We start from the raw sequence: 24,552 nt of genomic DNA on the forward strand, positions 1-24,552 counted from the left end.
AGAGAGAAAAAGAAAGAAAAAGAAAGAGAGAGAGAAAGAAAAAGAGAGAGAGACACAGAGAGAAAAAGAAAGAAAAAGAAAGAGAGAGAGAAAGAAAAAGAGAAAAAGAGAGAGAGAAAAAAAAAGAGAGAGAAAAAGAGAGAGAGAGAGAGAAAAAGAGAGAGAAAAAGAGAGAGAATGAGAGAGAGAAAGAGAAAGATAGAGAGAGAAAGAAAGAAAAAAGAAAGAAAGAGAGATAGAGAGAGAGAAATACAAGTACAGCGTCTTTGTTCGAGGCACCTGGCTTTGGCAACATCAAGTTGCCATATTTCAACCCGCAGCTTGTTTTTCTCTAGCGCTTCTCTGCGTATTGTGTCGCGGGCCGGATTCAATCCCTTAGCGGGCCCGATCTGGCCCGCGGGTCGCCCGTTCGACACCTGTGTTATAGTGGCTTATCTTCAAATCAAGATATGTTTTACCCCCGATGGCTCTTAATCCTACATACGTCCCTTCAGACTTTCCTATTAAGGCGGGGGCCTCCACCTGTGCTCCCGCGGGCCCCTGTCGGCCCCCCGGCCCGTGAGTTTGAGACACCCCGAGTCCCCCCCGGAGCAGGAAGAGACGGGGCTTTTTAGGCGATGGCTTCTTCTAGCGCGGGCAGCAAACCCTTTTCGCTCAGGTGAGCCTTCAGAGAGTTGAAGATGGAGATCTGCTGCTCGACGCGAAGGGCCAGAAGCTGCTGGATCACCTTGCTGGGGTTGGGGCCCCTGAGAGGGAGCGCAAGCGGGACAGTCACAAAACACCCCCCGCCGCAATTTATGACCCGATTCTCCCGATTGGAAGGCCTGAGGACCCCGCTTTGTCCGGAAGTGCGCCTTAAAACCTACAAACTACCTCGCGTGCTAGCTAGCTAACATTTGACCCTTTTATGCTAGTTATCAAGCTGGAGTTTGGCCTCCTTTCTAGCTAGCTTTCTAGCATTATTTTAGCTTTCATCTGGCTATTTTTTTTAACTGTTTACCTTTTGAGTTAACTATGAAGCTACCTTTTTAGCTAGTTAGCAAGCTATCCATCTACCTTTTTACATGCTATCTAGCTAAGATTTTTATTTTTTGTTAGTTAGCTTGGTATCTTTTTAGGTGGCTTTTTATGGAATTAGCTTGCTAAATTGCTAGCTTTCCCCATGTATTGCATGATATCTAGCTAACATTTTACCTTTTCTGCTAGTTATCAGGCTAAATGTCGCCCTCCTTTCTAGCATTATTTTTAGCTTTAATCTGGTTATTTTTTTTAACTGTTTACCTTTTAAGTTAACTATGAAGCTACCTTTGTAGCTAGTTAGCAAGCTATCCATCTATCTTTTTACATTTTTTACATGCTATCTAGCTAAGATTTTTATTTTTTTGCTAGTTTTCAAGCTAGATTTTGGCTTCCTTTTTAGCTAGCTTGCTTGCATTTTATTATCTTTTAATCTGGCTATTTAGTTTGCTTTTAACTGAGCTAGCGATCCAGCTCCCTTTCAGTTTTTCATCAGTTTATCTTTCTAACTTACTATCAACCTACGTTTTTAGCTAGTTAGCAAGCTATCATCAACCTTTTTACATTTTTTACATGCTATCTAGCTAAGATTTTTAGTTTTTTGCTAGTAATCAAAAGAAATGTTGGCCTTCTAGCATTTATTTTAGCTTTCTATCTGTTTTTTGCGAGTTATCAAGCTAAATGTCGGCCTCCTTTCTAGCTAGCTTTTTTTTAGCATTTTTTTTAGCTTTCAACCAGGCTATTCAATTGTCTTTTTTACTGTTTTAGCCAGCTATCCAGCTGGCTTTTAGTTTTTTAACTGTATACCTTTTAAGCTAACTATGAAGCTACCGTTTTAGCTAGTTAGCAAGCTATCCATCTACCTTTTAAGATTTTTAGTTTTTTGCTAGTTATCAAGCTATATTTTGGCCTCCTTTTTAGCTAGCTTGCTTGCATTTTATTATCTTTTAATCTGGCTATTTAGTTTGCTTTTAACTGTTTGAGCTAGCGATCCAGCTCCCTTTCAGTTTTTTATCCGTTTATCTTTCTAACTTACTATCAACCTACGTTTTTAGCTATTTAGCAAGCTATGTAGCTAGCTTTTCCCATTTTTTGCATGCTATCTAAGTAACATTTTACCTTTTTTTGCTAGATTTCCAGCTAATTTTTTTGCCTCCTTTCTAGCTAGCTTTCTAGCATTTTTTTTAGCTTTCAATCCGGCTATTTAATTGTCTTTTTACTGTTTTAGCCAGCTATCCAGCTGGCTTTTAGTTTTTTAACTGTTTACCTTTCAACCTACGTTTTTAGCTATTTAGCGAGCTATCTAGCTAGCTTTTTCCATGTATTGCATAATATCTAGCTAACATTTTAACTTTATTGCTACTTGTTAAAATAAATGTTGGCCTTCTTACTAGCATTTATTTTAACTTTCTATCTGTTTTTTAGTTGGCTTTTAACTGTTTTAGCTCTCTCACTACCTTTTAGTTATTACCCGTTTACCTTTCTAGCTAACTATCAAACTACTTCTAACTATTAAGCAAACTCTCTGGCTAGCTTTTCCCATTTTTTGCACGCTATCTAGGTAACATTTTACCTTTTTTTTGCTAGTTATCAAGCTAAATTGGCCTCCTTTCTAGCTAGCTTTCTTGCATTTATTTAGCTGTCTCTCCACCGCTCGGATTCTTCAAGCTCTTCTACGTACACATCGATATTAAACCGAGAGGTAATTGACGCACAGGTGAGTAAGTGGAAAGCTAGATTCATCAGAATGCACTATGCAAATCGGTCTCGTGGCAGCGTGAATAAAAATAGAGCGATGATAAGATAAGCGCTAATGCCTTTTCATATGTCATTTGTAACCCTGGTGGTAACTACCCGGGTTTGATTCCTATTGATTGCAATGATATGCGAATTGAGATAGTGGCACATATTATTTGCCACTACCAATAGACACGGTGTTCTCAATTGATGGCGCCTTATAGTCCAGTGCGCCTCGTGTATGTAAACTTATTTATCTGAGGTGCGCCTCATTGTGCGGATAATGCCGTAAATGGTTGTGTGGGTTTACCTGATAAAACTGGCGATGTAGACATTGACAAAGGTTGCCATGAGGTATTGACAGTCAAATCGGTCCATGATGCCACCGTGTCCCGGGATTGTGTTGGCAAAATCCTGAAAGATCAAATTGGTTTCAACAATCTATTTCACACTTGGTCAATTTTAGCATTCATGTCAAACTAAAATAATCACTGCAAGTAATCAGAGTTAGAGCACACAGAAAGCGAATATTTTTATTCTCGCCTGAATTTTCTTTTGCTGGAAAACAGGCGAGACAATAGCTCGAACCCTTACCTGGTCCCAGGTCAAATTGGATCATAAACTGAAAAACGAATTTTTCTGAAAAACACATTTTTCTAAGGGTAGGCGTAGGTGTTTCCAAATGCGGCCAATGGAGACGACCGGTTTACAGCTCTAAAATCTCTGCAACGGTGTGTTTTACTTTAGTCAATTGTTAGATAGTGTGAAAGAGTTGTAAATGTTCGACTTTTCTATCACTCTTGCGCACACATGCGCCTAAAAACGATGCTTGAATCACAGTCTAATTTGAAAAGAATAGGGACATTTTCATATTGATTTATTCTGAAATGTATTGTCTAACCATTGTGTCAATCGTCATTTCAATCGGTCATGATAGGATAAAATAGTTGGGGAGTAAAGGAGTTGATCTCTGTTTTATCAATACAGGAACTTATAGGCTGCGTTTGGCCGAGAGTGGTGTCAAATCAAAAGGTCAGGGGCATTTTACTCGTCTGTTTTTTGGGGGGGAAATGATGGGGCTAAACAGACAAGGATTGTCCGCCGATGCAAAAATTATTTTCGGCGGATATATTTTTACTGTGCGTTTTGGAGTCAAAATTTTACTCAGTTAGGTTCACTGGACTCTCACGGATGTAAGGAGGCCATTGTGATTTTCATGGCTGCAAAACGAAATTGTTGGTGAGCAGGGTTGGGTAGGGTTACTTGAACTGGATCACTTTCAATGACTTTTGGATGACTCCAATAATGAAAATATGCTAATAAAAGACAAAAGAAACTAAATATGAATAAAATTACAAAATATTGTGCAGGCTTGGGGAGTAACGGAATACATGGAAGGGCAAAAAGCTGTTTGGATTGATTTTCATTTTGTTTCTGTTGCATTTGATGTTCGTTTTGCCGGAGATCAAAGATCAAAGCCAGGAGAGAAAGCTTACCATGTGTTGCGAGTCATCATTTGATTCCTATTTAGTTTCTTTTGTCTTTTATGAGCATATTTGGTATTGGAGTCATCCAAAAGTCATTGAAAGTAATCCAGTTCAAGTAACCCTACCCGACCCTGTTGGTGAGTTACGCCTGCTTATAGTTTTAGGGTATTTTGTTTCAGACTGTTGTTGGTGTTTCTGTGACGAGTCCATTTCGAAACGGTCATCCTATCTTGAATCTAAAGAGTCGGCGCTTTCCAACGACACGGTAGGGATCCGTTTTTGCTTCTCAACAGTCAGACGTTAAGGGGATAAAAGAAACACTGCTGAACAATCACCAGACTGTGCCGATTCAGAAGAACATGGAGAACCAAGCCCGTGCGAGAGTAATGGCGCACCTTTATCTTAAAGGCCCTCTTGAATCCGCTGGCAAAGAAGCCACCGAAGGGTCCCACGATGGAGGCGAACGAGGACAGAGCGATGCTGTGAATCTGGAATGGGTAGAGGCGAACCGTGGTCTGCGGACACAAAGGATGCGGGTCATTTTCAAACACCGGTAGTTGAAGTAGCTGATTCGGTGTTCCCACACTTTATCAAACCAGTAGATGTACAGGTAAGTAGAAACCCCACCACGGATTTCTGTTCTTTTATGACAAAGAGAACTCGACTGAGTATTCTATAAAGAAATAAAGGCATTTGATCTATCGTAAATTCCGGACTATAGAGCGCACCTGATTATAAGCCGCACCCACCACATTTTAAGAGGATAACCACTTTTGTACTTACACAAGCCGCACCTGTATATAAGCCGCATGCGCCCACATTATAACATGTAACACAATCACAAAATTAACCCAAACCCTACTTTGAGTCCCGCGATTTTAACTGGGGGGGGGGGGGGGGGGGGGGGTGTTTGTAAAGGTTTATTGTTCTATATTCTTTATCAATTATCCATTATACGTTATCGGTCAAATCATAATGCACTACGATGCCAAGAGGCCGAGACACTTGCTCCCAGCCAAGAGGCTGAGTTAAGGTCCTAGCCACAGGGCCAAGCAACTCCTGACCCATCTTTGTGAAAAGAGACTGTTGTACTTTGTGAAGGAATGGGACAATCTTCATCTCCTTGCTAATTTGCATTGCTAGTTTAAGGACTAAAATTGAGGGGAAAGAGGAGGGGATAGGATCCAGCTTTTATGTTGTCATATCGTTTGGACTCACCCATCCGGTGACGGACTCCAGGACGCCCGGAAGGGCGTAGTCCTGCAGCTGGAAGAGCTCTGGCGGCTCGCAGTCCACCTGGAAACTGTTGGAATCGTTGTTGAACTCCACCGGACATACAAAGTAGCGGTAGCCTGCCATCACGTAGGAGAGCTGTGAAAAAAATAACGCTGCTTCGGGTTACTGTGTCGTAATCGTGGCCCGGCTTATGCCAAACACAAGTAAAAGACTGTTAGGATTTGAGTTTAATGATATTTTTTTTTAACTCATTGTCTTCACACAAAAACGAGCAATTATTTTGATATGGATTTTAAAAAGTCACCATGATGCCAAACAAAATGGTAGAGAAGAATCCACCGATGAAACCCTCCCAGGTCTTCTTTGGTGAGAGCTGTAAAAGATGCAAAAAAAAAAAGCTTTAATGCAGATTGATAGGGAAGGAAGACTTTGCGGCGGACCGACCTTAATAAGAGGGGTTCGTCCGAAGAAGAAACCAAACATGTAAGCCATGATATCGTTGCAGATCACGCAGGAAATTGGCACGATAAACCTTTAGGAATCAGATTGGCAATAAAACCTCATGAAAATGTGTTAAAAACATGCAAGGAGTTACAATGAAAACCCTGTGATTTGTTTATTTCTGCATGTTGAAGGATTTTTTATTTTATTTATTTGACTATAAGGGATTTAATATACCGTATTTTCCGCACTATAAGGCGCACCTTAAAGCCTTTATTTTTTTCAAAAGCTGACCGTGCGCCTTATAATACAGTGCGCCTTATACATGGATCAATATTAAGTCTAAGGCAAGCAGCCGCAGACTCGATTTTCCCCCGAAGGCGAAGTCGTCCGTGGTGTATGCTGGGATTTATATACCGGCGTTTCATTTCCTAACCAATTCATCATTTGAATCAGTCACTATTGGCTAAAGTTATTCGGAGGTCAAGGGGAGGATCCTTTTTATCATTTACAAGCTCGCATAGGCAATAGGGGCGAAACAAAGCCCGCGATTGGCCGAAAAAGATGAATGCGAATCACACGTTGGGGTGGCATAGAGAAAACATTTTTTTTCTGTATTTGTAAATATTTGACTCTCCTGGGTTGACTACACTCACGGTTGTAAGAAGACCATGGTTACGTATTATTATTGAATGTGATGGCTGCAAGAGAACCTAGTTGAGCTATGCGGATTTATATTTTCCCGGTATCTTGTTTTAGAACTATCTAGATGTTTCTGTGATGAGTCTATTTTTAAACTAAAGTGTTTATTGTCATATGCAGAGTAAAGAACCCTGTTTCCCTGCACAATCAAATTCTGACTTTGCTGTCCACACAGTTGCCAGCAAAAAATAAAATGGAAACTAAGAAAATTTTGTTTGGTGACATGGTACGGACACCGCATCCGCACGTGTCTACGAAACATATTTGCTTCTTTGCAAGCTTTGGGAATGTTAAGGGGGTAATCAGTTGGACTCAATCATCTGACTGTTTTGTCCACGTTCCCATTGGAGCGCCTTATAATCCGGTGTGCCTTATGTATGGAAAATTTAGGAACAAAAACTATTTTTTGGGGGTGCGCCCTATAACCCGGTGCGCCTTATAGTGCGGAAAATACGGTAATACACATTACATTTGCTGAATGCAGTGGGGAGTTTTCACAGGGAAGGCTTGGGGTCAGTGTGGCCTGGACAAGAATGATGTTTACAGAAAAACAAGGTTGGGGACATGGGTTGACGCAGGAAAAGGAGACAAGTGTTCTGCTAAGCTTTCTTGTTGTGAGTCCTTTCGACATTGGTGCGACTAGGTGGAGCCCACATAAGGAGTCTGTCAGAGGAGGAGGTGAAGCTGGCACCGGACCCACCCCATGGGGATGGGGGCTTCGTGACGCACCGGTCAGACGAGGTGGGGAGTTCCGGGCACGCCCGTGGGGGAGGAGCCGATGCCCCGACGTGTCAAAAAGACGGAAAAAGAGACGGGAGCAGGGACGAGAGATGGGAGGCTCGATGAAGACTAATTCGACAACATTTCGGCAAAATGCGATGGAATTCACTTCATAAACTAAGAAAATAAATCTGCCCCCCTTGTGGAAAATCCTGTCTCTTGTCAATATGTTCCCATTAAGAAATGAGCATGCATTGTTAGGAGAATAAAGTTTTTGTTTTGTTAATGGAGTCAGATAACTCATTCGAACAATTTGGTTAACACTACATTTGTAATATATTTTTTTCCCTAACAATGTGATTGAAATTTTGAAGGGAAAACAGTGAAAAGCACAAACATAAACGTGTAGAGCAGTGGTCGGCAACCTTTTCTGAATCACGGATCGGATAATGTACTCTCCTGACCCAGCCCAGTAATAATGTTACTAACAATAACAGCGCATTTTCCAGACTATACACTGGTGATCAAAATGAGAAAACGATTTACAAACAATAACATGTTTCTGAAACTATGCCATCTCCTCTGCTCGACCATTTAAGAACCTTTTTGTTTTTTCTATCCCATGCTGGAATTTTTTTGATGCGTTAAAAAAAATTATATGGTATGAGCGTTTTTCTTTCTTACTGTGTGGCCCACTACCAGTCCGCGGCCCAGCGGTTGCCCACCACCGGTGTAGAGTAAATGGAGGGCGTTTACGTACCAGATCATCCCTTCGAACAAGTTGTGAATGATGAGGTGAGACTGCGTCACAACAATCAGCAGAGTCACGTGAGTCCACCCAAACTGATGAAAGAAGAAGTGTAACTTTACATGATCTCCAAATCTGTCATTACCTAGAACACAGGTGTCAAACAGGCGGCCTGCGGGCCAGATCACTATTATTATTATTAACAGATGAACAGGATGGCCTCGGGGTGGTGTGTTTGTAGTTTAGCAACAGCGGAGTGGATGACGTCACACGCTAGGCCACAGGTGTCAAACAGGCGTCTCTCTCTCTCTCTCCCCCCCTTTTCTCCCACTCTCTGTCTCTTTCACTCTCTATGTGTCTCTTTTTCTCTTCCTTTGTTGCTCTTTGTTTCTCTCAGTTTTTTAAACCTCTTTTGCTCTAACTTCCTTTTATCCTTTCCTCCAGGCACACCGGTTTCCCCCCACATTACCAAAAACATGCATGTCAGATTAATTGGCCAGTCCAAATTGTTCCTAGGTGTGAATGAGCGAGTGTTGTCTGTCCCTGTGTGTGAGTTTGCATGTTCTCCCCGTGCTTGCGTGGGTTTTCTCCGGGCACTCCAGTTTCCTACTAAGGATAAGCGGTGCAGATAATGGATGGATTCATGGGTTTGGGGCGCCCTCTGTTGGACCAAAGGCCTGTTACAAGCATGTCCCAACAACTCCACTCTCATGCCCATGGAATAACGTGCTTACTGGCGTATAAATGGCACGATTCAACGCATCGTTGAGGAAACGCGTTGCCAGCGCTTTTAATCATCGATTGGTTGTTGCATCCCTAGAGGAATGCAAAATGATCCTTCACATTCTAGTCATACGCCTGCTTTGTTTACAGTTAAGATGAGGACCTGCCAATGATTTCTAGGTCAAACTCCGGTAACAGATTCCCTCCAATAAATAAGCAATCGTGCCGAAGGGTGACGGCTAAATTCCACTCACCATGTAGAACTGAAGGCGGTAGTGCTTCTTCACCAAACTCAGCACGAACATGCAGAAACCTGAAGTGTGAACGGTCAGACAAATCAATTTAATCGGAGTCCAGGCAGGTCTTGAGTTCAACAGATCGATTCTAGTGGGAAATTGACTAAAAGCAGCAGACTGTCTCGAGGTTGCCATGTCCTGTTCAGAGTCTGAGGACAAATCAGTCATAAATTGTCTTTTATCACCACTTATTAAAATTGCCTTGCTTCCATAGTTCTGTTTCTTTTATCGTTAGGTGGTGTCAGGTTTTAACATTTATTATACTGATATCTGACTCCAAAGTTGGAGCATGTTCTAAAGTCAGAGACATTATTAAGCCGAGCGCCGGATAAAGTCCACATATCAATTCATTCAGCCGAATTAAAGAGTTGAACAAATCGGATCTTTCTTCCTTGCCAATTACAATCTGTTATAATTCATGCTTCCCAATAGTACTTTGAAGCTTGGCAGAAGGGTGATAGTTCATCGCCCTTCGGACAGAATGGGGCATGACACACACATTCTAACCCCCCAGGCGAGGTGATAAGTCATTGTTATCTGCACGGACTGAAACCAAAGACACATTCCAAAGCACAGGCGGTTTACGACACCCTTCTTAAGAAATGCACTCAAGGCTGAGGTCAAACTTAGGACAAGTATTTTTGAGTATAAGTGGGATAAAACAGCGTATAAAATAGGATATAACTTGTGACTAAAGAGAAAAGAATACTTTCTGGGTTCTTTTTTCACGACTCCTTTAAAATGTAAAATTTTTACCGAGTCAAAAATGGAGGTGTCCTTTCAGTTACACATTAAGAATATGACTAGAACAACCTTTTTCCATCTTGGCAACACGGCTAAAATTTGCTCTATGCTGTCCCAGTCTAATGCTGAGATTAGAATTCACACGCTTGTTACCTTCTGTCTCTATTATTGTAATGTACTACTCTCAGGTCTCCTGAAGTGTCAAGTCAAGTCCCGTTTATTTGTTTGACCCTTAATCACAAAGAGTCTCAAAGGGCTGCACAGACCACGGATTATTGCAAACTACAGACTATTATGATACTGCCCCCTCATCTAAAACCTACATGAGGGCAAATGACACACAGATATTGTCAACATAAAATATAGGTTATTCATATGCTATAGAATAGAAGTGTGTTTTAAGCTTAGATTTAAACATTTCCACTGAGGTTGCAGATCCAATCTCAGCGTTCCACAGTCTTGGGGCCCTAATGGAGAACACCCTCTAACCTATGGATTTCTTCTTGGCTCTTGGGATCACTAGTGGACCAGCGTTTTCAGAGCGAAGGCTCCGGACCGGAACATACGGGGACATTAAATCTGAAAGATATGAAGGAGCAAGTCCATGCATGATTTTGTATACTACCAACAGAACCTTCAAATCACATCTTAAGCTAACAGGGAGCCAATGCAGGTTAGCTTAAATCAGGGTCATGTGATCAAACGTTCTTGTCTTAGTTAAAAGCAGCATTTTGGACCAGCTGAAGGCTCTTGATTTTGGACTTCGGGAGACCGGAGAGTAGTGCATTACAGTCCTCCAGACAAACGCGTGAATTATAATCTCCGCTTCTGACTGACACAGCATATAGCGAATTTTAGCAATATTGGGAAGATGAAAAAAAAATATAGTCATATTCTTCACGTGTGTTCAAAGGGACAGATCGGGGTGAAATATGACACCTCAATGTTTGACGGAGTCACTCTGGGTGATACTACATTTGTCAATGTTTAGAGACATTTTTGAGAACAAGTCACGGCATTTAGATGAACCAATAACTAACATCTCGGTCTTTTCAGAGTTAAGGCGCAAGAAGTTGAGTGACATTCTTCTCAGTGAGGCAGGCCTCCAAACTGTGGCAGATTCCTCCAACGGAAGATGTAGTTGAATGTCATCTGCGTGGCAATGGAAACTGATATTATAATATCACCTCATGGAAGCATGCAAATGCTGAAAAGAAGGGGGCCAAGTACTGAACCCTGCGGAACACCACAGGTAACACTAAAGGGCTCAGATGTCATTTCGCCATATTTAACACAGTGCGTCCTATCTGAGAGGTAGGATCTGAACCATAAGAGCAGGGGTGTCAAACTCATTTTAACTCGGGGGCCACACGATAGAACAAACATTCTGTCGGGGGCCGGACTAGTAGGTTAAAGAGAAAGAAAAAGAGAGATAAAGAAATAAGAGAAAGAGGGAGGGAAAAGGAGAGAGGGCAGGACAAAGAAAGAGAAAGACAGAGAGGGAGAGAGCGTGAGAAACAAGAGATAAAAAGAGAAGTCGTGAGAGAGGGGGAAAGAAAGGGAGAGGAAGAAAGAAATCTAAAGAGAAATAGAAAGATAGAAGGAGAGAAAAGAGAAAAGAAAGTGCGAAGGGTAGGAAGAGAGAAAGAGAAGAGAGAGAAAAGGAAAAAAGGAAGTTAGAGCAGAAGAAGTTAAAAAGACAGAGAGAGAGAAAGAGACAAAGAGGAACAAAGGAAGAGAAAAAGAGAGACACAGAGAATGAAAGAGACAGAGAGTGAGAGAAAATGGGTGGAAAAGAGAGAGAGAGAGATAGAGAGAGAGAAAGAAATACAAGTACAGTGTCTTTGTTCGAGGCACCCGGCTTTGGCAACATCAACCTGCAGCTTGTTTTTCTCTTGCGCTTCTCTGCGTGTTGTCGTGGGCCGGATTTAATCCCTTAGCGGGCCTGATCTGTTCCGCGGGCCGCCTGTTTGACACCCATGCATAAGAGGATGGTTCCTGAGAGACCAAATCAAAAGCCTTCAGCTGGTACAAAATGCTGCAGCGAAGCTTTTAACAAAGACAAGAAAGTTTGATCACATGACCCCGATTTTAGCTAACCTGCATTGGCTCCCTGTTAGCTTAAGATGTGATTTGATGGTTCTCTTGGTATTATACCAAATCATGCATGGACTTGCTCCCTCATATCTTTCAGATTTAATTCCCCCCAATGTTCTGCTCTGAAAATGCTGGTCCACCAGTGATCCCAAGAGCCATGAAGAAATCCATGGGTTGCAGACCATTTACAGTAACGACAGTCCAATCACAGGCAGTTCCAAACTATGGGTGAATGTCGAGCGGCCTACCTGTGAGATAGAGGGCAAAGGAGATAAAACGGTGGTATTTGCTGAGGATGCGAAGAGGCTCTTCCCTTTGCACCAGCGTGAAGAAGTAATCGGTCACCGTCTCGCCATAGAAGAAGTAATTGACGCAGAGCAGGAAGTACCTGGCGGGTAAAGCCGCAACACAATTATCTCTCCACAAAAAAATTCCGTTCCCAGCTAAAAATCAGAAGAGAAAGCTGCCCAAAGTATTGGTACCCTTGGATTTTTTCCTTCTACATTACCGTAAATTCTGGACTATAAGCCGCTACTTTTTTCCCAATCGTTCAACCCTGCGGCTTATTCAGTGATGCGGCCAATTGATGTCATTTTTCTAACGGCCGCCGGCGGCGCTCGAGTACAAAAGGTAAGATTTAGACCGCTGGAATATATGCGCCGAGGAAGACTGCAACTTCTTAGCTTGTGCACAAATTAAATTAGCGTAAACTTACCCTCATCATGCAAATTGCAAAAAGAAAGGCACTTGACGCAGCTTTCAAGCTAAAAGCAATCGAGCAATCCGATAAGAAAGAAACAGAGCTATTGCACGTGAACTACTTTGCGAGCGTGTTGCTAGCGTGTTTTGGAATAACGGAGCGTGGGACGACGTCTATATGACATAGTTTCTTTCCGATTCTGAAGAAGACGACTTTGATGGCTTCAGTTGTATGGAGGAAGATGAGGACGGTTTACCGTGATTTTTACAAGTACGGTATATTTTTTTAACAGACCCGTTTACTGTCTTGCGAGCATGTTGCTAGTAGCATGTTGCTACCTGTCAGTCACGGTTTGGGATGATAAGGTCTCTTTCCCATACTGGGGAAGACGACTTTAAAGACGTCGTTATTAGGCGGAAGATGAGGACGGTGTACCGTGATTTCTACAAGTACGGTATGTTTTTTGAACAGACCCGTTTACTGTTTTGCTACCCTTCACAGTCACGGTTTGGGATGAAAGTTATAATATTATTATTAAAGCTTTGAAAACTCTCTCGGTGTACCGTCTTCCTTTGTAAATATGTGTAACCATGTATAATATGTATTTGCAACTGTATATTTTTGTAATGTATTTATGTTAGAGACTTATTCTGATATGTTTTCCACGAGCGAATCAAAAAGAAGGGGCGAAAACAACGGGGGCTGACGGGAAGTGGAGTAAAGGTGAGACGTGTTTTTGGACGCAGCGGACAATAGTGGATATATATTTTTCCCACCCTTACCTTTGGAAATATAGACTTTTTTTCCTTGGATTACTTTCAACGGGACCCGGACTCTGCAGGTCTGCATCCAACCTTAAGCACCGGTATCATTTTCCGTTCATTTTGCCGGCTGTGGTTTTTGGACTGTGTACTTTATATTCAGTTACAATTGCGGGACTTAAAGTCGGGTTTGGGTTACTTTTGTGATTGTGTTACATGTTTTAATGTGGGCTCATGCGGCTTATATATAGGTGCGGCTTGTGTAAGTACAAAAGCGGTTATCCTCTTAAAATGTGGTGGGTGCGGCTTATAATCAGGTGCGCTCTATAGTCCGGAATTTACGGTATATCTAATGGACTTCATAAATCAAGGTTTAATTTAATGATGAAGTGACTGAAAAGTTTGTTTTCAATATAAGTTGTTAGTTTGAAAGTGTGTTATTTTGACAATGATTGCTCACTGTGGTTCCTTGTCTTGACTACTATGCAGTTGACATCATTGTTAATATCCGCCAATTTGTTCTTTGAATTCATAAAGTTGGAATGAAATCCGTTGACGTTTTCTAGAGTTACAAAAGGTTAAGCCGGCAGATGACAGTGAAAGCAGCACATCATTGCCTGCCCTCTCCCTTCCTTGATGGATATATACTCCACTCGTTACCGAAGCAGAGCACAGAACATCATTACGGACAGGTTTGACGTTCTGACTACAGGTAGGCACTACAGGTGCATCGAAGCTAAAACTCTTCCCAAGAACTATTACTACCATGAACTTCCATTACAATGTACTGTACAACTGCCACTGTGGATATGCAGATATATAGGGCTGCAACAACTCATCGATAAAATTGATTAAAATCGATTATTAAAACATTGTCGGCTAACTAGATCATGTTTGTTGTATCTAAGTACGTCGCATCCACGCAAATACGAGTTCACACAAATCCGTTGTAGTACCACTTCAGTTTTTATAAAAAAGTGATCTTACATTTTTTTGTGAACATTTGCGTCATCACAAACAAAATTGGCGTGCGAGTTTCAACTTTGTATTGTTAAACTGTTTCATCATGTTAACAATTTTCAATGGTACAGAAAATGCTGCAGAAATACAGAGGGTAAAAAGGTAAAAAACATAAAGTAAAAAGAAAAATAATAATAATGACATGTTTACCTTTAAGAAAGGGGGAGATTCTTAGGAATATTATGTATAATTTTAGGATAGATTTAACCCCCCCAAAAAATGTGTTGACAACATTTTGAAAAGTGGGGTTACGATTTTGTTTTTTTAATTGCCACACACAAAATGAAATGTATTGCTCTCGTTTGTGTCTAGTGTAGAGCAAATAAGCCCAGCACAAAAATGACTTCCACCTTCTTTGTTTCGGTTGGCTCGCTTTGGAAGGGATGGAACGACGGCGTCCCCTTTCTAACAAGTTTAGCAATTTCAAACACCGTCACCCAATACTGAGTATCAGATATCGAAGACCACGCCCATAGAGTCAAGACCTGGTCAAGCGTCACTGTTGTGTTAATAAATTGTATGTCCTATTTCGATCATCCTGGTTCATTGAATCCATTTTCTATCGGATTAGTAATTCATATCAGAACTCAAAGCAATAACATAATTAATTTTTTTTTATCAGTGTAGCATCCTTCAGAGAGCACAAGCAACACCTAGAGGCAAATTTGTTGACTGCAGTAAATAATGATTTGTTTTTTGAATGTACAACATATTTTTTTGTGCACTATTTTTCAATATTTGAACAAAGAGGTTGAAATGTCGAAAAAATAATGGACCGATTCATTGATTATGAAAAGAATCGTTCGTTGCAGCTCTAAAGTACCGTATTTTCCGCACTATAGGGCGCACCGGGTTATAGGGCGCACCCCCAAAAAATAGTTTTTGGTCCTATATCTTCCATAGATAAGGCGCACCGGATTATAAGGCGCTACAATGGGAACGTGGACAAAACAGTCAGATGGTTCAGTCCAACTGATTAACCCCTTAACATTCCCGAAGCTTGCAAAGAAGCAAATACGTGTCGTGGACACGTGCGGATGCGGTGTCCGTACGATGTCACTCAAATGCATCGTTTCAAATATCATTCGGAAGGTTAAAGTTTTGGGATTCAAGAAATGCCAACCATTCCTTAGTTTCTATTTTCTTTTTCGCTCGTAACTTTACTGTGCATATGACAATAAACACTTGGAATTGAGTTGAATTCACTCAACTCATCACAGCAACATCAAGATCGTTCTAAAACAAGATACCGGGAAAATAGAAAGCCGCATAGCTCACCTAAGTTCTCACGTTCAATAATGATTGATTATTAACCAATTGCAGGGTTTGTTTTGGCCCTCTAGCCTATCCGAGGCTCCTAATAACTTCAGCCAATAGCGATCGATTTAACCGATGATTGACACATCTTTTTCGGCCAATTGCAGGGTTTGTTTCGGCCCTCTAGCCAATCCGAGGCTCCGAATAACTTTAGCCAATAGCGATCGATTCAAATGACGATTGACACATTGGTTAGCCAATGAAACGCCGGTATATAAATCCCAGCATACACCGCGGACTACTCCACGTTCGGGGGGAAATCGAGTCGGCGGCTGTTGCGTAAGTTGCGAGACCTTGCGATTTAATATTGAGCCATATATAAGGCGCACTGTATTATAAGGCGCATGGTCAGCTTTTGAAAAAAAATAAGACTTTAGGTGCGCCTTATAGTGCTGAAAACACGGTAGTATATATCATTAATATATTGGGGTGTGGGCAGCACGGCGGCGCAGTGGTTAGCGCTTGTGCGGCACAGTTCATGTCATGGGAACCTGTCGTGGGTTCAAATCCAGCTCCAGACTTCCTGTGCGGAGTGTGTATGTTCTCCCCGTGCTTGCGTGGGTTTCCTCCGGGCACTCCGGTTTCCTCCCACGTTCCAAAAACATGCATTTCAGGTGAATTGGCCGGTCCAAATTGTCCCTAGGTGTGAATGAGCGAATGAGTTGTCTGTCCCTGTGTGCCCTGCGATTGGCTGGCAACCAGTTCAGGGTGTCCCCTGCCCACTGCCCGGAGATGGGCTCCAGCCCCCCCGCGACCCTAATGAGGATAAGCGGTACGGCTGATGAGATGAGATGAGATATTGGGGTGTTTTTTTAACATTTTTAACCCTCTTCACATTTTACCCTTTCAGTTTGTTTTACTTGCACGGAAATAAGAAGCTTTCCAATTTTGTATAAAGACAATAAAAGCACAGTGGCAGTTCATATAGTATACACTATTTAGGTGAATGGCAGCTTTAGGGTGAAAATCACAGGGAACACAAATCTGGAGGACTACAAGACACCTCTTTTTCCAAGTACTACTCAAACCGTTCACACAACAAACCTGAGCATATCTGCAAGACAGTAAACAAAAATAGGAGATGGGTAATAAGAATGCCGAAACGTTTTCGATCCTAAAAAGAAGTCCTCACCAACTCAGCGTCCTGAACCACGGCAGATGATACGAGTGGTAAACGCTGTAACCGATGGTGATGATTTCTTGGAAGCATTTGATCTGAACGACCAGGACCTGTGCGAGAGAAGACCAGGGAGAACAGGCACTATTAACGCTTGAATCCAGAAGAGCCGGCTTCTTCTTCGGTGTTTCTGCCGTTCATACTGAAGGATTTTAGACTATTTATTATCAAGGATTTTATACGATTAAATACGAGTTACATATATCGAGTGCAATGAAGATTTTCACTGTTCCAAATTCAGAAGGTTTGGGCTGGGGAATTTTGATAATAGGACTCTGACGAAGGACGTCAGGCATTGTTTTGATCAACGCTCGGTGTTGTTTTGAGTTTCTCCAGACATGGAGGCGAGGGGGTGGGGGCTTTCATCGGCACGTCCATGGGAGGAGCCGGCACACCAGCTTGCGGAAAAAACGTGGGCAGAGGATCGAGAGAGGAGGCTTGACGGAGACTCAAGCGACACTAATTCAGCCATATTGGATGGAGTTCACTTAGCTAAATTTGTTTAAGAAATTAAATCTGCCCCCGTGTGGAAATGCCAGTCTCTTGTTCACAGGGTTGGGTAGGGTTACTTTAACTGGATTACTTTCAATTACTTTTGGATTACTCCAATACCAAATATGCTAACAAAAGACAAAAGAAACTCAATATGAACAAAATGACTAAATTTTGTGCAGGCTTGGGGAGTAACGGAATACATGGAACGGCAAAAATGATGTTTGGATTGATTTTCATTTTGTTTCTGTCGCATTTGATGTTCGTTTTGCCAGAGATCAAAGCCAGGAGAGAAAGCTTACCACGTGTTGTGAGTCATCATTTGATTCCTATTTAGTTTCTTTTGTCTTTGATTAGCATATTTGGTATTGGGAGTCATCCAAAAGTCATTGAAAGTAATCCAGTTAAAGTAACCCTACCCAACCCTGCTTGTTCATTTTTCCATCAAGAAATGAGCGCGCATTGTTAGGAGAATGCAGGTTATGTTTGGTTAATGGAGTCCGATAACTCATTTGAACAATTTGGTCAACGCTACATTTTGATAGTTAAATTCAAAAACAATACTCACAATCATCATAAGCACAATGGGGCCAAGGTAGATGATCAAGAAGAAGAAGGAGATCATGGCGAGGGTGAGGATCCCTCGAACCCACCAGTTCTTCCATCTATTGAACGAAAAATGGAGTCAGTGACGTGGTCTTTGAGTCCCACCGCCGTAAGAGGAGAGAATAGTTCTGCAAGCTAGCCGTTCTTCACCTCGACGAGAGTCCCGACAAGGCTTTACTTAACACCTCGGGCGTATCGTCAGGTGGCACCGGAACCTCAGGGACCCCCGAGTCCGCTTTGGTCTGGCTTTCCGCCGCTCCGTCCGTTTCCAACCTCGGCTCACCGTCCGAACCCTTGGGAAGACACGCGATGTACATTCAGATTCTTCAAATGGTAAATGGTCTTCATTTCTAGAGCGCTTTTCAAGTCAATGAAAACCTCCCAAAGCGCTTTACAATGTGCTTCACACTTACCCATTCAGTCAGCCTCCAAAGATTTTGAGGATAATCAAGATGCTAAATGGTAAATGGTCTGCATTTCTATAGCGCTATTCAAGTCAATGAAGACCTCCCAAAGCGCTTTACAATGTGCTTCACACTTACCCATTCACACACACACACACTCGCACACCAATAGGGAGTCAGCCTCCAAACGTTTTGAGTATAATCAAGATGCTAAATGGTCTGCATTTCTATAGCGCTTTTCAAGTCACTGAAGACTTCCCAAAGCGCTTTACAATGTGCTCCACACTTACCCATTCACACACAGCTTTTCACTACTTTTTCATTTTGGTATTTTTTTTCTTTTTTGCTCTATTCCCCCCATTCCTGCATAATTTTACACAATATTTGGTCATGTTGGGATTAAAGAAGCAAAAACAACCTGAAAAGCCGTTTAAGACCCGGAAGAGCCGGTTACTTTTAGTGAGCCGAGCCGAAGAAGCCGGTTCTCGACAAATTCTACTAACTTGACTCAACTTCGTTCTACTTCGACTCGACTTCAAAATACCGCATTTAGAACACAGCGTCAGGGGAACCCGTGTATTTTGACCTTCATGCACCGTAACTTTGACTTAACTGGCTTCTTAATGAGCAATTTCGAACCCTGATTTTTGTGAGCCGGCTAGATTCTCTTGTGCGTGGAAAAGCTCTGGGTCGTGCGCAATTGCAGAGACACGCAGTTTAGAGGGAACACTGCTTATAACGCGCTGCTTATCGCACTCCATTCGAGCAGTCGTGCACGACTGCTCAAAAAGCACGGCAGTCAAATCCTCTTCATTGGTGACCAAATTAGGCTGGCGGTGGTCACCCCGACACTGGGCTGTTTTCCCAGAGTCATAAAAGGAAAGATTCGGGACGCTATATCACGATTTGCGCTTTCTCACCCGAGAAATTGGGCCAGGACGGGGGTCTCCAACGCCCCCTAAGGGCAGCTAAAGTGCCCGCGGACATGTTCTGGAAATAGCTCATGTGCTGGATTCGTTGGGATTTTCTAGTTCCATTATTTTCCTATTGGTTGACTGAATCTATTGAACCCCATTTCTTTTTAATAATTAACCTGGTAATAACATGGTAATAACATAGTAATAACCAGTTTTGGGCAGCATGAGCTCAGGAGGGAGAGCGCTCGTCTCGGGATCAAGAGATCACAGGTTCGAATCCGGCTTATATGTCCAAGTGTCCTTGGGCAAGACACTGAACCCCTAATGCCCCCGATAAGCAGGTAGTTGCCTTGCATGGCTGACGCTGCTATCGGTGTGTGAGTGTGGGTGTGAATGAGTAAGTGTGAAGCACATTGTAAAGCGCTTTGGGAGCTCTTCCGTGACTTGGAAAAGCGCTATAGAAATGCAGAACATTTACCATTTATTTAGAAAATTAAATAAACCAATTTCAGTTCAATAATTCATTAAGAGACTAGAATGAGAATCTTTTTGTTTTTATTGATTTATTTGACAGAAAATACAAAATAAATTACAATTCATGGGTTTTTCTAGCGTGTTTTTAGCTTTGTCGCTAGCTAGATGACCTTTTTATCCACTTAGAAAACTGGGTGGTTTTTACATTTTTGGCATTCTAGTGAGCGAACAACATTTTTGCTAGTTATCAAGCTCCATTTTGGCCTCCTTTCTAGCTAGTTAGCTAGCGGTTTTTTTTTAAGTTCTCCATTTGTTTGTTACTCTTTTAGCTAGCTATTTGGATCCCTTTTAGTTTGTTTTTCTGTTTACCTTTCTAGCTACTTTTTCAGATATTTAGCAAGCTATCTAGCTAACTTTTAGCTAACATCATTTTGCTACTTTTCAAGCTACATTTTGGCCTCCCTTCTAGCTAGCTATCCAGCATTTCTTAACCTCTCTATCTGACTATTTATTTGGCTTTTTACTCTTTTAGCTAGCTATCTCGCTCCCTTTTAGTTTGTGTTTCTGTTTACCTTTCTAGCTACTTTTTCAGCTATATGGCAAGCTATCTAGCTAGCTTTTTACATTTTTGCATGCCATCTAGCGAACATCATTTTTGCTAGTTATCAAGCCTCCTTTCTAGCTAGCTATCTAACATTTTTTTATCTCTCTATATGGCATTTTACACTTTTAGCTAGCCATATAGCTCCCTTTTAGTTTGTTTTTCTGTTTACCTTTCGAGCTACTTTTTCAGCTATTTAGCAAACCATCCAGCGAGCTTTTTACATTTTTACATGCGAGCTAGCGAACATCATTTTTGCTAGTTATCACGCTACATTTTGACCTCCTTTCTAGCTACCTAGCTAGCATTTTATCCAACTATTTAATTAGCTTTTTATTATTTTTAGTAGCTGACTATAAAGCTACCTTTTTAGCTATTTAGCAAGCCATCTGGCCAAGTTTCTATTTTAAAAATGTTTAGCTAACCGAGTGCCCTTTGCGCTAATTAGCAAGAAAAAATAGCTGGACGTTTAAAAAAGGCTGGAATGACGATGTCTCCCGTTTAATTTGACGACTTTTATCCCTAAATCCTCTCAATGTGGGGATATTGGCATGATCCATCTGCCGGTTCTCCATGGAAACCATCTTCTTCTTTTAGGATCTTAGAGATAAAAATAGCCCTTTCTCTAACATCAACAAGGACGCCCACTCCATTATCCCTGTTAGACCGCAGGGAACTCCTGAGTTGACGGTGCCAAATTTATGAGCAGAGATCTGTTTTTTTTTTAAAGGAGACTTTGCTGATGGGGATGATATTCACAATCAAAATATGGGGCAGGGGTCGGGAACCGGTTGGACCAAAAGAACTGTCAAGGCAAAAATATCTGGATTTTTTTAAGAGCCTCACCATCCATTTTAAGGCAACATTCTCTCTCTCTCTCTCTCTCTCTGTTTCTCACATTCTCCCTCTCTCTCTCTCTCTCTCTCCGTTTCTCACATTCTCTCTCTGTTACTCACATTCTCTCCCTGTTTCTCACATTCTCTCTCTCTCTCTATCACATTCTCCCTCTCTCTCTCTCTCCGTTTCTCACATTCTCTCTCTCTCTCCCTCTTGGTTTCTCATATTCTCTCTCTCTCTCTCTCTCTCACATTCATTCTCTCTCTCCGTTTCTCTCTCTGTTACTCACATTCTCTCCCTCTCTCTCTCTCTCAGTTTCTCACATTCTCTCTCTCTCTCACACATTCTCCCTCTCTCTCAAAAAGGAATAAAAACGGGGAAGAAATTAGAACGAGGCAAAAAAACAATAGGAATAAAAAGTAAAAACCCCAAAAAAGAAAAAAAAGGGTAAAACAGAGAAAATGAAAGAAAAGGGAAATAAAGAAAGTAATTAAAGAGAAAAAGACAAAAGCTAAATACCATTTTCTCTCTTAATTTTAAAGACAAAAGCTAATTCTTCAGCACATGTTATTCAACTCTATCCTGTTCTATGATTTGATCAAATCTTACTCAAAAGTGTTAAGGCTCATTTTAGTCCTCAAAACAAGGTGCGAGCAAAGTTCTCTGGTAAAATGTCACAAAATACTGCAAGTGGAAAGGAGACCGTCTTTTCCTTTCGCGCAGGGCTCCGCACAATCAAATTGCTCCGGGTGCTTTGCTTGAGTTTTTGGGTGTTTGCAATTTGTTTTGTGGGCTTTCGTCATGAAGTGTTTCAGCGATGAACATCAATTCCTCAACGAGCTCCCAAATGAAGTAGGTGTCTCAAAGCTGCATCCCAATGGCCGATTGTGGCCCTCGGGACAATACTTTGAGAACCCCACCCTACTATGAAAGTCAGTCTGCATACTTTGATGTAGTATTTCCCAAAAAGTATTTGTGTAGTATTTCTTTTGTAATAATACCGTAACTGTATTTAGTAGTAATTTTGTTTGATAGTATTATGGTAGTGGCGTAATGGTTGTATTTCTGTAGTAGTAGTATTTAGTATTTCAGTAGTATACGGTCCCAGATGGCAGCACGGCGGCGCAGTGGTAAGCGCGTGTGCGGCACAGTTCTGAGGTCGTGGGAACCTCCTGCGTGGGTTCAAATCCAGCTACCGGCCTTACTGTGCGGAGTTTGTATGTTCTCCCCGTGCTTGCGTGGGTTTCCTCCCACATTCCAAAAACATGCATGTCAGGTGAATTGGCCGGTCCAAATTGTCCCTAGGTGTGACTGAGCGAGTGAGTTGTCTGTCCCCGTGTGCCCTGCGATTGGCTGGCAACCGGTTCAGGGTGTCCCCTGCCCACTGCCCGGAGATGGCTGTGATGGGCTCCAGCCACCCACACCCCCCACACCCCCAATACTACTACAGATGCTTTGCTACTTAAACTACAGCTCATTTTTCTCAAGCGCTTCGCTCAGTGTTGTGTAGCGGGCCGGATTAAAATCCTCGGCGGGCCTGATTCGGCCCACGGGCCGCCAGTTCGACACGTGTGATTTCGAAGAAGAGATTGAGAATTTGTTGTTCTTCGATGACGTCATTGTGGCCGGAAGCAGAGAGTTCCTTCGCAAAATTGATCTTAAAACACAACTGTTTAGAGTACTTATACCCGTTTTAAACGTTGAATATTCGACACTATATTCGTGATTTGGCCTGCCAACCTAAGAAAGCGTCGACTTTGATCAATGAGCGAGATGGCTAACGAGCGTTAGCATCACATTGGCACGGCAAGCTAACCTTGTCTTCGGAGGGCTGATGTTGGAGCGTGGCTTCGGCGTCTTTGGCCCCCCGGTTCCTTAATTCTGTCATTTTCGCCAAACGCGTCGGAAAGAACGACAGTCCTGCGGTTCCGTGACACTTGCGGATCGTCTGCTTAATATTCCGAAACGTTTGAGTCGACCGAACCCCGCTGAGGCAAGTGGGCGTTGAAGACGACTCAACTTCCGGTTTTCAAAATAAAGTGCGATATAGCAACTTCAGTACATGATGCTAACAATTATGATGGTAAATGGTAAATGGCCTGCATCTATATAGCGCTTTTCAAGTCAATGAAGAGCTCCCAAAGCGCTTTACAATGTGCTTCACACTTACCCATTCACACACACACTCGCACACCAATAGGGAGTCAGTCTCCAAAGGTTTTGAGGATAATCAAGATGCTGAATGGTAAATGGTAAACGGTCTGCATTTCTATAGCACTTTTTAAGTCAATGAAGACCTCCCAAAGCACTTTACAATGTGCTTCACACTTACCGTTTCACACACACACTCACAGACCAATAGGGAGTCAGCCTCCAAACGTTTTGAGGATAATCAAAATGGTAAATGGTCTGCATTTCTATAGCGCTTCTCAAGTCAATAAAGACCTCACAAAACGCTTTACAATGTGTTTCACAGTTACCCATTCACACACACACTCGCACACCAATAGGGAGTCAGCCCCCAAATGTTTTGAGGATAATCAAGATGCTAAATGGTAAATGGTCTGCATTTCTATAGCGCTTTTCAAGTCAATGAAGAGCTCCTAAAGCGCTTTACAATGTGTTTCACACTTACCCATTCACACACGCACTCACACACCAATAGGGAGTCAGCCATGCAAGGCAACTAACTCCCTGCCATGGGGGGCATTAGGGATTCAGTGTCTTGCCCAAGGACACTTCCACATATCCTCATCAAGTCAAGTCACGTTTATTTGTGATACCCTCAAAAGACTGCACAGACAACAGGCTACCATGACGGCATCCCCTGATCTGTAACCTACATGAGGGCAAGGAAAAACTCAAAAACCTCAGCATGAGGAAATTAAGCATTAACCTTTTTTTAAAATAAGACAATTTTTATGGTGCTTTTTTTCTCTTTTGCACATAAAACAAACAAATGATAACAAAGTGGGATAATCAAGAAAGGAAGAAATACAAATTAAAAAAACAAAAGAAAAACAACATTGCCCCAATAAGCAGGTCTTGCATGAATGCGTGGCCGCTATTGGTGTGTGAGTGTGTGCATGGGTAAGTGTGAAGCACATTGTAAAGCGCTTTGGGAGCTCTCCATTGACTTGAAAAGTGCTATAGAAATGCAGACCATTTCCCATTTAGCATCTTGATTATCCTCAAAACGTTTGGAGGCGGACTCCCTATTAGTGCGTGAGTGTGTGTGAATGGGTAAGTGTGTCCTTATTTTCCCTGTCGTCGAATCATGGGTGTAACCAGCCTGTTT

General features: G+C 42.0%; 1 protein-coding gene across 1 annotated transcript; it reads right to left on the reverse strand.

Moving 5' to 3' along the window:
• Positions 1-149: 149 nt before the first annotated feature.
• Positions 150-23,260, reverse strand: cds2 (CDP-diacylglycerol synthase (phosphatidate cytidylyltransferase) 2). Its single transcript, XM_088337008.1, has 13 exons — positions 23,071-23,260; positions 18,172-18,314; positions 17,984-18,080; positions 16,879-16,976; positions 12,197-12,336; positions 9,066-9,124; positions 8,101-8,183; positions 5,922-6,009; positions 5,782-5,850; positions 5,460-5,612; positions 4,637-4,756; positions 3,065-3,168; positions 150-746 (listed from the first exon to the last, which is right to left on the reverse strand). The coding sequence occupies exons 1-13, from the start codon at positions 23,140-23,142 to the stop codon at positions 611-613; spliced, it is 1,362 nt and encodes a 453-aa protein (XP_088193134.1). The 5' UTR covers positions 23,143-23,260; the 3' UTR covers positions 150-610.
• Between the last annotated feature and the right edge of the window lie 1,292 nt (positions 23,261-24,552).

Source organism: Urocampus carinirostris, chromosome 5 (assembly GCF_059441175.1).
Source record: "Urocampus carinirostris isolate Australia breed hairy pipefish chromosome 5, RoL_Ucar_1.0, whole genome shotgun sequence".
NCBI lineage: Eukaryota > Metazoa > Chordata > Actinopteri > Syngnathiformes > Syngnathidae > Urocampus > Urocampus carinirostris.

Bases quoted from the DNA above. Each gene is read 5' to 3' on its own strand.
- cds2 (XM_088337008.1), bottom strand. From the start codon at position 23,142: ATGACAGAATTAAGGAACCGGGGGGCCAAAGACGCCGAAGCCACGCTC. The intron at 16,977-17,983 runs GTGAGTATTGTT...TCTCTCGCACAG, and splicing joins CCATTGTGCTTATGATGATT to GTCCTGGTCGTTCAGATCAA. The intron at 5,613-5,781 runs GTGACTTTTTAA...TTTTTTTCACAG, and splicing joins CCATTTTGTTTGGCATCATG to CTCTCCTACGTGATGGCAGG.